The sequence below is a fragment of the Paroedura picta genome, chromosome 1 (genome assembly GCF_049243985.1).
Source record: "Paroedura picta isolate Pp20150507F chromosome 1, Ppicta_v3.0, whole genome shotgun sequence".
NCBI classification, from domain to species: Eukaryota; Metazoa; Chordata; class Lepidosauria; order Squamata; family Gekkonidae; genus Paroedura; species Paroedura picta.
In genome coordinates this window covers 172,945,033-172,960,107 of record NC_135369.1, presented here as the reverse complement: position 1 = coordinate 172,960,107, position 15,075 = coordinate 172,945,033, and the positions used below count along the sequence as shown (strand labels likewise).

The 15,075-nt window shown below is 44.7% G+C and overlaps 1 protein-coding gene across 1 annotated transcript in view; it reads right to left on the bottom strand.

Moving 5' to 3' along the window:
* MFSD2B (MFSD2 lysolipid transporter B, sphingolipid) overlaps positions 1-15,075 on the bottom strand; it is a 51,740-nt gene that overhangs the window by 19,226 nt on the left and 17,439 nt on the right. The window contains exons 4-8 of the mRNA XM_077311853.1: positions 14,276-14,399; positions 8,995-9,073; positions 5,913-6,079; positions 2,195-2,285; positions 1,979-2,100 (exon numbers count right to left, since the gene is read on the bottom strand). Coding sequence (XP_077167968.1) covers positions 1,979-2,100; positions 2,195-2,285; positions 5,913-6,079; positions 8,995-9,073; positions 14,276-14,399 — 583 coding nt within the window. The remainder of the gene's footprint in view (positions 1-1,978; positions 2,101-2,194; positions 2,286-5,912; positions 6,080-8,994; positions 9,074-14,275; positions 14,400-15,075) is intronic.

Sequence of the window (15,075 nt, the reverse complement as noted above, 5' to 3'; positions counted from 1 at the left end):
GGAACTGTAGTCCATGGACATCTGGAGGACCACAGGTTGACTACCACAGCTCTAAGGAACATGGGGGTGGCTACACAGAGGCAGCCATTGGCAAACCACCTCTAAATACCTATTTCCTTGTATAGCCTATGGTAGCGATCCCCAACCTGTGGGCCGCAGACCACATGTGGTCCCTCGACTAATTGGAGGTGGGCCCCGAAGGACGCTTTCTCCCCCCCCCCGGCCCTTTACTTCATCTCCCCCAGCCCTTTACAACACACTTCATTGTTGTGGCGTGTCTGTATCTTATTTTGAAGGGATGTTTAAACATTACCATAGCGATCAGAGAGTGTTAGGGCAGTGGTTGAGAGTAGAGGAGTAAACTACCCCCCCCCCACCAGGCCTCAGTAAAAGGCGTGGAGTGGTCCCCAGTGAATGGTCCCCGGTGATAAAACAGTTGGGGACCCCTGCCCTATGGGGTTGGCATAAGCACCTCCCACCTCCACCATCAAAGGCAGATTCCTTTGTTACCTCCATTGCCCCACTTCCTTCCCTGGTAATCCACTCTAAGTGACAATGAAGCCCCGGGAGTCCTGTCAAGCATTCATTTTGCAGGGCCTGCAAAAAGGAGCTCCTCCACTGGGCATTCGCTTGAGGCCGACTGACTCAAAACATCTGCTGGTCCCCGTCCCCCCTTCCATGACTGAACAATTTGATCTCCTCAGAGATAGGCCAGTCTTGTTGTTCATGCTATGTTATGTTATGATTGTTACCTGACATTGTTATAATGTTTTATGTAAACTGCCCAGAGGCGTAGGAAAGGGCGATATAAAAAATCCAAATAAATCCAAATAAATAATAAATAAATGTTTACCTTGTGTTGCAAAATGTTTCAGAAGGCAAGAAGCTTATGTGAACACACAGATACACTAGCAGAACAGCACTTCCACTGGTGAGAGAGGGAAATATTTGCTACTTTCCCCTTTTTCACAGCAGGCCCTGATTTTCTTCCCCCCAAGCTGGAATCTCCCAACCTCCATGAGTACAATTTCAGGGGGCTGTTCCTGCAATAGGTAGGAAAGACCTGTTCTTTGAGTTTTGCTCTGCTTGCAGTACTTTTGACCCAGCCTGCTGTCAATGGAAGCCGCTTTGGAAGGGGGATTGTTGGGGGAAACACTCTGCCAGCTGTGTTATTGACTCCTGTGTCCCTACAGGGCTGCATATGGTTGGAAGCATGAGCATGAGGGTTCTTGGCCCTTCACAACATCCTGGGAAGAACCAGCTGTGGAATCCAGACTAATCAAATATCTATTTTGGGGTTGGGGGAGGGATTTATACTATATTGTTGGTGGTGCTGTGACTTATTTGGGGTACCTTCAGAGATAATAGTAACAATTATTTTATTTTTACATCCCACTCTTTCCAGTTGTGTAGAAAGAGGAGAGTGAGTGAAAGACCCAACTAACATTTGTTTTCATTCTGTCTGTTCTGGAGGCAAGCAGGGACAAAGTGGGCCCAAAGTGGGCTATCCAGGTCAGGTACCCTCAGAGAGAATGAAATATTAATAAAATAATGGTTTACCATCACACATGCCATAAAACATTAAAAAAATGTTACCAGCAAAATCCCCTATGGAAACATTTGGCATATCCATAGAGATTTCAGATGTGATCCAAAATAGCTACGGTTGACACATTTTTTCACTGTGAGTATACACCAGGAGTAGCCACACTGTGGCTCTACAGATGTCCATGGATTACAACTCCCAGGAGCCCCTGCATACTAGTAAGGGCTCATGGGAACTGTAGTCCATGGACATCTGGTTAGCCATAGTTTGGCCACCATATACTAAAGAGAAAGCAACAATTTCTACCATAACACCAGTGGTTTGTGGCCACTTGTATGCTCTGGAGTGTTCATACTGACATAGATGGGTGGTTTCTCTCATAGTAAGGATACAAGCTAAGTTGAAGCAAGCCCTCTTATGAACTACAATTACCTGAACTGCTGTTGAAATCAGGAGAAATGATGCTGTAAATTTCATGTATGGTCCATACTTCATTGTGAGTATGAGTCCCTTAAAGAAAGGAACTTTTTTGTCTGAACTTAAGGCATAAGGATCTACAAGGAGTGGAATATGCATCATAAAACAATGTCAGGCTTTTAAAATTGTACGCATCATAGTTAAATTTTCACGAGGATTAAAGACACGTACCATCTTTTTCTTTCACTCCGAAGAAAAGGACAGTGGTGCAAACAAGGTAGGTTCCTCCTATGACCATTGCGGCAATCATGTAGACGTTTCTCTTTGGAAAAAAAACAAAACAAAAAGCAGGGGAAGGGGGAGAGAAAAGCATATTTCAAACAAACTTAGAAATATTTTTTATCACCACAGCCAAAACTGCTCCCTCCTACCTCTGACACAGAGCGTTGGACCAGATGGGCCTGATCCAACATGGCTTCTCTTATGTTCTTATGATATTTTAAACAATTATTTATTTATTTATACACACACACACACACACATATATATATATATATATATGTACACACACTGCATTCCCAGGATTTCTGGCTCATGGCGGTTTACAACATATATATAAAGGTAAAGGTATCCCCTGTGCAAGCACCAAGTCATGTCTGACCCTTGGGGTGACGCCCTCTAGCGTTTTCATGGCAGACTCAATACGGGGTGGTTTGCCAGTGCCTTCCCCAGTCATACCCCCCAGCAAGCTGGGTACTCATTTTACCGATCTCGGAAGGATGGAAGGCTGAGTCAACCATGAGCCGGCTGCTGGGATCAAACTCCCAGCCTCATGGGCAGACAGCTTCAGACAGCATTTCTGCTGCCTTACCACCCTGCGCCACAAGAGGCTCTTTGCATATATACCCAGGATTAAATTTTTTGGTCTTAAAGGTGCCACTGGACAGTTAACTTTTATGATCCGTATGCTGCTTATTTGCTGCTCTTCATAGACCTTACCAATGGTATTCCAAACTTACATGTATTTATGTATTGTGACCCCCCTTATATGTAACACTTGAGATGTTTCAATGTTTCTGAGGAAGGGTCTTGCTTATATCTAGAACTGAACTTTATTGGCATTTGAGCCAGCTGCTGGGATCGAACTCCCAACCTCATGGACAGACAGCTTCAGACAGCATTTCTGCCGCTTACCACACTGCGCCACCAGAGGCTTATCATATATATATATGTATACAATAAAACAATATGAGCCCACATAACATCAAAACAAAGTTAAAACATAATCCCCATACTACTCAAAACAAGATGGCGGTTATAAATACTAACTCTCCCCAACCTCTAGTGCAGTTGAGTCAATGGATGGAATGACTGGAGATAGAAAAAACTGAGGGGCTTTTCGCACGCCTTCAAAATCGCACAATGGTTGCCAATTGAAAACGCTACTGATTTGCCATTATGCACAACGTCGTTGACAATCTGCCACACACCTGAAACCGATCCGCAAAAAGCGCTTCCTTGTAGCGCTTTCAGGGAAATCCCCAAAAGTGGATTCACCCTCCGGAAAGCGCTACACTCCAGCAACCAATCTGCAACACGAGCAGGAAAGTTCTGTGCGTTACCATTGTTGTGGTTTCTACAAAGTCCCTCCCCCTGGCTCGCTCCTCTGATCTTCCGGCGAAGCGATCGCCATTTTTTTTTCTCCGAGCGAGCGAAGTTCAACCCACCAGCAAGCCTGTTTAGAGGCTTCCCCGGCTTCAGTCCCTCCCCAGAGCTGTTTAGTCACTAAGCACAAACAACAGAGAAGCCCGTTTGCTGATGTATTTCCCCTTTATTTTTTACACTGTTTTCGGCCGAAAATCAGGCCCGTGGGGGGGGGGATTTTTTTTTTCACTTGGGGGGAGCGTGGCAATGATGAAACGACAGCTCAAACACACCTGCCAGCTGGATGGGTCTCTCCGTTGCAACGAATCAACACATATTCGTTGCAATGGGTGTGTTTTTTTTTCTAAAAAACCTTTCTTAAAGGGAAAGGGGCTGTTTGGGAGCATGCTAACGGCTGCCCATTGGCTGCTTGACGGCCAGGGGCGGGACGAGCTCGGCAATAGCGCTTCCTTTCTAGCGATTTTTGCTGAGACCGGAAGCTTGTGGAAAACGATAGAAACGCAACTGGATTCCACTACAAAGTCAGGTATGCATAATGACGAATTCCACTATTTTAAATGGCAATTTTTCGTTCAGCAAACAATTTGCTACAAGGATCCCGGTGCGGAAAGCCCCTGAAGTGTGTCTCAGTCAGTAGTTCCGGTACTCATTGTGCCCGGCCTCAACCAAACACCTGGTGGAAGGGCTCCGTCTTGCATGCCCTATGGAACCCAGAGAGTTCCAACAGGGCCCGCAGCTCTTCTGGGCGCTCGTTCCATCAGGTAGGGGCCAGGACCGGAAAGTCCCTGGCCCTTGTCGAGGCCTAGCACACTTCCTGGGGGCCCGGGAACATCAGCAGATTCATACCTGCATAGCAGAGTGCCTTGAGGGGGAGGGCATAAGGAGGTAAGCGGTCCCACAGGTAGGTAGGACCCAAGCCACGTATACCCTTAAAGGGCAAAACCAAAACCTCAAACTTTCCTCTCCCTACAAGACCCCCTGTGATGTAGGTAGGGTTGAGAGAGCTCTGAGATTACTGTGACTGACCCAAGGTCATCCAGCTGGCCGCATGTGAAGGAGTGGGGAATCAAACTTGGTTCTACAGATCGGAGGCCACCGTTCTTAACCACCTCATCACACTGGCTCTCAATAAGGCAATTTCACACCCCAGAATACGTATTTTTGTTTGGGCACATCATCTTTTAAAAAATCAAAACAGTAAAACCGATTGGAGGACATCTTCACATCTACAGCCCACCCAACGGCCTAGTGGAACATTTCGTTTGGAAGACCTTGTGCAACAGGAGGCAATTCATTGTTGGATTCCTGCCAAATTCCCCATTCCAGCTGCAACCTGTGCGTCATTTCCCACACTGTTCTGATGGGCCGGTATCAGTGTTAGGAACTGCAAAGGGTTTTCTGGTGGGTTAAAGGCACCCGGCAAAAGTCTCATCCACAAAATAACTGTGGTTGTAGTTCTTTAGAACGGAACTCATCTTGTCGGACTCATCTTGTTTGACAAGCACGTATCAACTGCCAATAATGCTGAAGGCAGACTAAAGAGGGGTCATGGCTTAGTGCTAGAGAGCACCTCCTTTGCATGTAGAAGGTCCAAAGCCCAGCCTCTGGCAACTCCAAGTTCAAGGGATCAGGGAATAAGTGATGAAACCTTGGAGAACCACTGCCAAACAAAGTAGACGAGACCGACCTTCATAGACCAAGGGTCTCTTTTAGTGTACGGCAGCTTTGTGTGATGAGCGCATTAACGCTAGTAGCAGAACACTGAAATAATGAGGCGTGCTTGATGGGAAGCAGTTCTGTTTGAACTCAGTGGGGAAAAGAAACATGCTTAGACAAATATAATTTTAATAATGCGATTAGTGCAGTGGTACTCGTTCTACGGTTCATGGAGAGCACCACTTGCAATTGCCATCAAGCAAAAGAGCCACTTACTTCTATCCCAGACACTTCAAGCATGCTCACAGCTTATCAGTACAGAAGCTATTTCAAGGTGGGAATCACCTGCCAGTCACAAGTCCCACTGGGCAATGGCCTTTGCTCTCTTTCCTAAAACCTATGGCAAGTGCCATCTTGGGGGACAATGCTCAGAAGAGACACAGGTGACATGTGAAATAGCCACCAGTGGTTCCCGAGCCACTGAGTAAGTACCAGTAAATTAACGCATCTGTTGTCATGCCATCAAGAGAAATCACTGTAATATTTTAAGCCGTAAAACTTGACATGAGATATCACTGGAACTTGTCCAAACCTTTTCAACAGGTGCGTGTTTACCGCGTGTACTTACCCCATGATCCACGTCGAGGTGGTCTGAATGGTCTTGATGCGGGTCGGAAGACTCCAAAAAGTCTTCAGTTGCATTTTGGCTACAGTGATCGAAGGTGTGAGCGCTGGCGACTATCTGTCCGTGGACTGCAGCTCCAACTAATGTGCCAAGAACTTCCACCATGATTCCTAGGGGGGAGGAAATCCACAAAAATGATTCTGTGGGAAACTTAACTTATAATGGCATTGTGCTTTCTAAAAAAATGTAAATATTGTGTGTGTTTTTGTTTATTTTAGCATTTGAATGTTGGGGTTTATACGCATGTTTCTGTGATTCCAAAAGGCAGGCCTATAGAGTATGAAAGCAAGGTCTAGATGAGTGACTGAAGCGTGCTATGATTGGTTGGGAGCTACACCCAAGGACACTGGTTCTCAACCTTTTCTTCGCCGTAACCCCAACTTTGGTGGCGGCTGGTGCGGCAGCAGCAGCAGCGTGCACACGTGCATGTAGCACACGGGTGGTGTGTGTGTGCATGGGGGGTGCGCGGGTGGCGTGTGCATGCACATGCACATGCATGCGCACAACAATCGAGGGGGCATGGAGGCAGTCACTGCCATGGCTCCATCCACCTCTGCCAGCCGCCTCCGCCCGCCTCTACGCAACTACCTGCCTCCCACTGCCGCTGCTACCCGCCGTGGCGGCGGACAACCTGGAGACTCCAGGGAAAGGGCCAAGTGACCCCCAAATCGGGTCCCGACCCCAAGGCTGAGAACCACTGCCCTAGGAGGTGAACTGGTTTTGAGAGAGAGCAGTAGAATGTGGGAGAGAGTGGAGTGGAATGGGTGAAAAATTAGGTGCTGTGTTATTTGAGGAATCTGTGTTATTTATGACAGTGGCAAGTTTTGAAATTAAACTTTGTGGAACTTATTCATCTAAGTGGCAAGAAAGAAAATAAGTCTGCTTAAGGAACTTCGGAAAAAGAACTGTACTTATCTGAAACCATTACACTTATGTACCTACCTCAAGCCATTACATTTATGAACTTTACTGAAACCATTATACTATTGCACTTCTAAATAAACTTGTGTTTAAGAGAAAACAACTGTTTCATTTAGAATAAAGGGTTAGGGATCCCCCTTTAATCCCAGAGCCATTCCCACATGCTGACCGTTATGTCATTCCCACCAAATACAAGTGAGCCATCCTGTTCTTTAGGTTCAATTAAGTATTCTAAGGCACAAACCTTTGGTGGAAGCAAAAATAAGCTTGAAATTCTAAGGACGGCAAGTAGGCAGCATAAAACATGTCACCTGAGAACACTGAAGAGAGGTGACTTCACAAGTGTTACACATAAGAGCTCTAAGAAAACAGCTAAATGTTACAGGTACCTACTGAATTCCATCTTACACAACACACGTTTAGTGAAACAGGAGAGGCAGTAAAAGGATAGGCAATTCAGCAAGTTTCTTGGGTGTATTTAGCTTCCAGATAGGGGCCTCTATCCGGCTCCATTGTATCCTATGGTAGGAATTCAGAAAAAATGACTGTTCTGTTCACAAATTTTCACCATTGGAAGTAATGGCCAATTATGTCCTACTAGCTTCAAAGCCTGTTTGTAATAATGGGCTTTGAAAGGCCCTTCCCCAGCGCCGAGGACACCCAGTGCCCCAGGGAGGTTGCAAGTGTGCTTGGTGGCCACAGGGAAACCATCCCTGGCCTCCCCCCATCGAGGCCATAGCTGACCCAGGGCCCGCAGACGACACCTGTTGCCTCTATGAGGGATGCATCCAGGGATGCCATCCCCGATCCCCCCCCCCCGGCAAGGCCATGGCCTCCCCGAGGCCTGCGGAGCACATGGGGCCAGGCCTGTAGGCATTCTTTGTGTTAGAAGGGAGGTGCATGCCACTAACCAGACATCCTTCTCTGCGAGCAGCCAAGAGTGAAGTGATGGTGGCGCCTCACAGCGCTCCCTGGGGGGGGGGGAGGTTTGGGAGGCACTTTTGTGCCTCCCAACTAGCTAAAACTCTGGCCTGTCCGGGTGAGGGTCCAATCGGAAGTCGTGAAGCCCTCACCCAGCCCGGCCCTGCCCACTCTCCGCCCACAACAGCCTTAACCATATATGATACTGGTGCCCTAGCGGTTTAAAGATGGTGAGAATTCAAGATCAAAATAGAGAGTCTATTTTTTTCTCATGATTTGATATAATGGAGGTAGGATGGGGGCACCCTCTTTGGAACCCCCTAGAATTGGAACCCCTGGTCCAATCTTTTTGAAACTTGGGGGGCAGTCAGAGGCTCCTCAAGCTATCCTGACAGTTTGGAGCCTCTAACTCAAACCCACACGGAAACAGTGGAAACCTGAAAATTCCCATTAAAGTCAATGGTGCCATTGACTTTAATGGCCAAATCGCTTCGGAGAAGTCTGAAGCAATTCAGCCGAAGCCAGATCCAAATCAGCTGATTCGGACCGCCCTTTAATGGTCTGAATCGGGTTCTTTTGAACCTAAAACAGTCTGAATGTTTTTTGAGGGGTGCATATGCCTAGATCAGAGGTTTCTGGGATTGGTTTATCCAGCACTGGGATCCAAAGAAAAGGGGTGTACAATATCATTTAGGAGCAGAAGTATTAAATCCATGCAGTTATCTGAATGTTAAACTCAAGCTACTTTCTTTCGGCATCATCGTTTTGAGCACATACAGAGCTAAACCCAGGCAAGAACACAGTGACTTCTTGGTCACAAAGACAGGCCTCCTTCCCAAAACCTTATTGGGGGACCGTCAAAAGCAGTATCATATGCCGTACAATAAACTGCATATCATATCATTGTTACCTTAAGGACTAGCAACATTTACTCCAATATGTGCTTTTGTGAGTCAGAGCTTACTTCCTCATATACAACGGAATCTGTATCTGACTCCGGAAAAGCTCAAACTAGAACAATGTGGTTAGTCTTTAGGCAGCCACTGGATGGCTGTTTTGTTTTGCTACAACAGACTAACAAGGCGACCCTTCTGAAACTTCTCCTATGAAAGAAATGAACATGCTTTTGTGTCCACATAGTAGGAAGAACCTTTCAGAGAAGTAGCCCCTCTTCAAAACTCACGGTATGCTGTTGCTGAATCTCGATCCTTCTGATCAGTACTGAGAAACATGGTAAGAGCACAATAGGGTACCAGGTAAAGCTATAAACAACAGAACACAGATCCAAGTTAGGAAAATATTTCAGTTTTGGCATGCTTTTATGGTCACCACAGGGCACCTGTGTTGTTGGGCACAGGGACCCAGTTAATTACCAAATGTGTTGTACTTTCATTTCCCAACCTATAAGTCATTACTTAACTCGTCTTCGAAATCATCTTCTGTTTTAAAGGAAGGATTTGGGATTAATCAGCCTGTGAGGGGTGGCAAAACACAGACTTTTTCAAATATAACTTTAAATGCACTTTTTTTACTTCCTGTGTTTATAATGCTAGATTAAAACTTGTGTGAGTAGGAATGCTCATATGCAAGGCATTTCCGCACATCAGTAAAAATAGCATTTTGCCAGTTGAATGGCAAAGTGCTAAATGTTATCTCACTTCCTAGCCATTCCTCACCTTTTTTACAGTCTCGCCTTGTCTGCTGCAGTTTAGTGCTCCTTACCCTTCACATGTGCTGCTGGAAATGGCGGAAGAGAGCAACGCACCTTATACGTGACTCTCTTCCGCCTGTCAGTCAATCCAGGCAGCCAGTCCCCTTCCTCCATATTCTATCAAGGGGATTTCAGCATTCCCGCATTTCCCAGGCCTAGAGGGAGTTGTGGTTTGAGGTAGAGCCTCCAAACTTTAAGGGTAGCACCGTGATGCTGTTCCCTGACTCCTCTCCAAATTTCAGAATTATTGGTCCAAGGGATCCACATTTAGGGGCTCCCAAAGAGGTAAGCATTTAACTACATTTAACAGGTGCGGAATGGCCCCCAGTTTGCAAAGGGTCTCTCTTCCCACTTTCTATTTTGCCTGGACCTCATTGACATGTGCTTATCTACATGTACACAGTGTGACAGGAATGTAAATGTATTTATCTACACCTGAATACATGCAAACTCTGTTTACGAACTATCTACTTTTATAAACTCTTGAAAACCCCAACCTTCAATCTTTTAACGTTATCACCACTGTTGTATTGTAGTGTTGTTGAAATTGTTGTTTCAACAACACTACAAAATGCTGGTTGCTGAGAATCCTGTTACTATTGTGTTGTTTGAAGTCATTGAACTGTGCTTATTCCTATGTTCCATGAAAACTGCCCTGAGCCACAAGGGAGGGAGGTGTATAAATGCAATCAATAAAATAAAATAAAATAAAATAAGATGGTCAAATCAGAAGAGGGAGAGGCATTGGGCAAAGAAACTTTGTCCATTATGAACCAAAACCTGTATGCAGCAGATGAGTTAAAAAGTATACTCATCTGCTGCATAGAGGTTTTGTACATGATTTGTTTTTCCATACAAATTTTTAAAATTAATTATTTTGCTACATGTTTGGTTCATAAACTACTATATAATGTTCCCCAAACCTAAAAGCCGTATCTTACATTAAAGGAAGACAGAAGACAAAAATCCTGGATTCTTATCTTTATTTTCTATGAACGATTCTATATTGTTACACTCTATGCTGTGATTATGAGGCATATATTTGATAGAATTTCCTAGGGTCTCAAGAATATTATATCGTGCATATTCTGTGTGTGCAAAGCTTTTTAAAATTGATTTCTAGCTGATATATAACAGCAGGAATATCTAGAGTCAGCTACAGCAATGTGTCAAGACAGTGCTACAGTAGTGTGCACACATATACAACTCCAACACATATAAGAGCAAGTTAGAATTCTTTATTAAAAAATTTAAAACATAAAAAACTCCTAAAACACAATAAAATGAGGGAGGAAAAACTGGATTGCTACCAAAAAATCTATTGTCCAGTCCACACATTACAAAGTTCTTGTGACCTGTTACCCTTTGACCAGATGCATTCTGGGATTTGTGTGCCTGGAATTTAATTTCTATGCAAGTTGGACGCAGATCAAGACTGGGACAGTAGTGCCTGGTGAGAGGGGGATTAATTCTTCCCCACACCATATCCCTGGCCCCAAGTGGCCCCAGGGAACTAACAAATGCCCCTCTGAGGAAACTTTCATGTTTCAAGCCCGGGTATTGTTCTGAGCATGAAATCTGCATGGAATATTGACAAGGCACAGGGGAAGGGGGAGATGTGGACTCTGTAATATGCCTTGAGTCTCAGTGTAAAAGATGGAGAACGAAGGAGGCGGACACGAAGAAAGAGGGTTCATTTGAAATGTGGTGTTGGAGGAGAGTTTTATGGAGCCTGTGAACAGTCAGAAAGACCCCTAAGTGGGCTCTAGATCAAATCAGGCCTGAACTCTCTCTAGAAACTGAAATGGCCAAACGGGAGCTATTGTACGTCCTCTTGAGTCTCAGTGAGAAAGTAGGACTATAAATAGGGTGGATCCAACCATCCTCCAAGGAGTGCTCCACCCTAATATGGCACAAAGCTGAAAGGGGTACAACCTGGCTTTCTCCAATATGAACATAGTGAAACCAAAACAGGGATATATTGTATCTGGATAGTCATTTTTGTTAAATTCTGTTCCACACTCTTCCTCTCTTCCCCCAATGTAAAGCCACTTAGGTTGGAGGAAGGCTTCAAACTTTGCTCTGTGAAGTATTCAGACAGGGGTAAATGAATATATATAAATACAATTAAAATTACTTTTATTTTATGGAAATAAATTATTTTGCATGGCAAAAATCACCTGACTGAGTTGAGGAAGGGACCGCAGCGTTGAAGCTTAGGACTCATGAAACTCTATCAGGTCTGACTCCCTGATGTAGTTCTAAAGTCTCCATTTTGAACAGCCAACCACAGGGATCTTTTCCGATGAGTTTGAATTCCCAAGCCATTTTCAACACACCCAGATTGACCTGCTCAGATTATTCTTTCCATCCTGAGTACAATCTGGATGTTGTGTTACACAAAGCTTTCTACAACTATATTACCTCAAAGTACAAATGTTACTGTGAAGGCCCTGGGGGGGCGGGGGGAGGGGGGACATTACTGAGGATAAAAAAGCTCTCAGGGAAATCCCAGGAGCCAACCTAAGACAGCAGTCTGGCAACAGCATTCACAGAGTCTCCTGAACTTGAATGGGCACAGGGGAGCCATTAAAGGCATGAGAGAAAGCACAAACATGTGCACAGATTGTACATTAGGCAGAAATATGCCTGAGAGCGGATTCGTGAATAGCATTTTACAAGGGCCGGATGCTCCTTCAAAGAATAAGAAATCATTTTAATGCATTGCAGTTTCCTGACCCGTTTCTATATAGGTCATACCAGAGGAACCATCCCAAATGAACAAATGAACATTAGGGCCTGAGGCCATTTCAGTGGCCTTAATAACTGTACCTCCTCTGAGAAAGATGTAAGAGGAGAGTGAACAATTGCTGGGGAGAAGGTCTCTACTTCAGCCCCATGACAAATCATTCCACGCATGTACATGAGGGAACAAATGGAACTGAGGAGTCAACAGTGACCTTACAAAAACTACCCCGAACTCCTTGAAATGTTATGTCAGACATGCAACTCTTTGAACACTGTGGGTGCTTTTTATTAAGAACTAAAATAAAACTATAAAATCAGAGTCCAGTAGCACCTTTAGGACCAACAAAGATTTGTTCAGGGCGTGAGCTTTCGAGTATAAGCACTCTTCGTCAGACAAAGAGTGCTTGCACTCAAAAGCTCACGCCCTGAATAAATCTTTGTTGGTCCTAAAGGTGCTACTGGACTCTGATTTTATTGTGCTACTTCAGACTAACACGGCTACCCATTTGTATCTAAAATAAAACACAATGGTGTTCCATCATTCACATTCACAAGGCTCAGATAGATTGGGGATCTAGAATCAGATCTCATGATGTGTAACTTCAAAAAAGCAGCCATAGGTAGGGATGCCAGTCCCCAGGTGATACCTGGGGATCCCCTGGCTTTATAGCTAATCTCCAAGCGACAGAGATCAGATCCCCTGCAGAAAATGGCTGCTTTGGAGGGTGAACTCCATATAATTATACTCCAGTGAGGTCGTTCCCTGCCCCAAATATATATATATATATATATTTAAGTGAAGGGGATGTGTTACACTTGGATTCCTTTTTAAAAATAAAAACAGATCACTCTAAAAGAGAGAGAAATGTCAGGGAACCTTGTGAATAGGGCTTACAGGCTTTAAACTATAGCACAGATGTGGTGGCTCAGTCAATGCGGTGCTTTTCAAAAGGAAAAATAATTAAAACTCCAGCGTGAGAAAAAAAAAATTAGACTCACAGCTAGGCTTGACGTCACAGAGCTTGAATCTCCAGACAAGCACCTTACTGAATGAGCCACCTTAGTCACATTGTAGCTTAAAGCCTCAGCCCTATTCACAAGATCCTCTGGCGTTTCCTCTCTCTTTTTTTTTTTTAAAGAAAGAAATGCAATAGCTCCTTAGATCCATTTTTTAAAAGGAATCCAAGTGTAATGTGTCAGCTTCACATAAAAAAAAGAAATTGTCAAGATGGGAGGGAAATGGCAGGAGAAAAGAACAGAGAGAGGGCAGCCTTGGTGAGCGTTTCTCACTCCCGCCCCCAGCACTTCTTAAGCAGGGTGCTGCCTCCACGCCGCCCATGTACGGGCCACTCCATGTACGGGCCACCTCTATGTATGGGCGGTGTGCAGGCAGCACAGGCGGTGTGGAGGCAGCACCCCACTTAAGAAGTGCTCGGGGAGGGAGAGGGAGGGCAGGAGTCCTAGGTGATTGGTAAGGGAATGGCTGAGCAGCAGGCAGGTGGACCAGTGCGGGGAGAGGGGGCAAAGGGGTCTGACAACCAAAAGGAGGAAGGGAAAGAGGCATTTACTAAAAAAACACTACAGAGAGACTTAATGGAGGATAAACTGATGGGGGGCAATCTGCCTCCCTTGCTGGGCAGGAAATGGAGGGAAGAGGGTGGGAGTGAAGGCGAGAAAAAGCCGCTGAGTCTACCGTGCCTTTCTCCTCCATATGTTTTTTGCCCTGGCTTCTTGATCGTTTCTCACCGTTGACTCGCACATTTTATGGTGGTAAATCCACTTTTCTGGATTTACTGCTTTGCAAGTTAAAAATGGTGAAATCGTGAGCCGGCTGCTGGGCAGCCTCTAGAAGTAGGCGACGTCATGTGGAGGGCCCTGAATATGTTGCCAACATTTGGAGGCTGTCCAGCTACATTTTGTACATGCGGAAATCCCCCAAGAATTACCATTCAGAGGTCAAAAAAGAGCTGCTTTTTACTACGATGGTGAATGCTAATCCACTTACTATAGACAGCACTTGGAAAAGGCAGTAGAAAGCTGAATACCACATGACTCTTCCAGTTTTGAAGGGAGGCAGGTACCACAGAAAGAAATAGGACAAAACGGTGAAAGGGGTACAACCCAACAACCTAAAATATAAACACAGGTATGAAGCATTTTGAAAGTTAAATAAACAAACCAAAGCTGGGACAAATTCTATGAAATCATTTTTGTTACATTCTGTTCAAATACTTAAGGGTATAAGGTTGGAAGCTTTCTAATAATCACAGGAAGACTATTCCCTAAAATAAGATCACACATTGAACAGGCCCTAGTTCCTACACTGACAACCAAAACTTCAGGAAAAGATTGGAAAGGGAAACTGCTGAGTTGCAAGTTATTATAGCACTCGAAACAGGACTCAACAAGGATATTGGTTCTTGTCTCACTACAAATGCTAACCTCATTCAGCCCTATATCTGCATTTTCACAATGCCCTAGAAAGGCCGTCCTTTTAATTTTATTATTTGGAATGGAATAATAGAATTGTATAGTAGATTGTAAAGCAACATAATGAATAGTAGAGTGTTAAAATATTGGAATGGTAGATTGGTATGTCTTTCCCTGATCTGGGGACAGGGAAGAAGACTGCACAGCCCACCCCACTTCAAAGAAGATGCTATAAAAATGTCTCCATGCTTGAGGGGAAATGGACAGGGGCTCAGTCAATTACTCTCATCTTTCCAAAATCAAGAACCCATCTGTCCATTAATCTCCTATTTTTACATATTTATTTCCTTCACTATATTTACACCCAGAATTAAA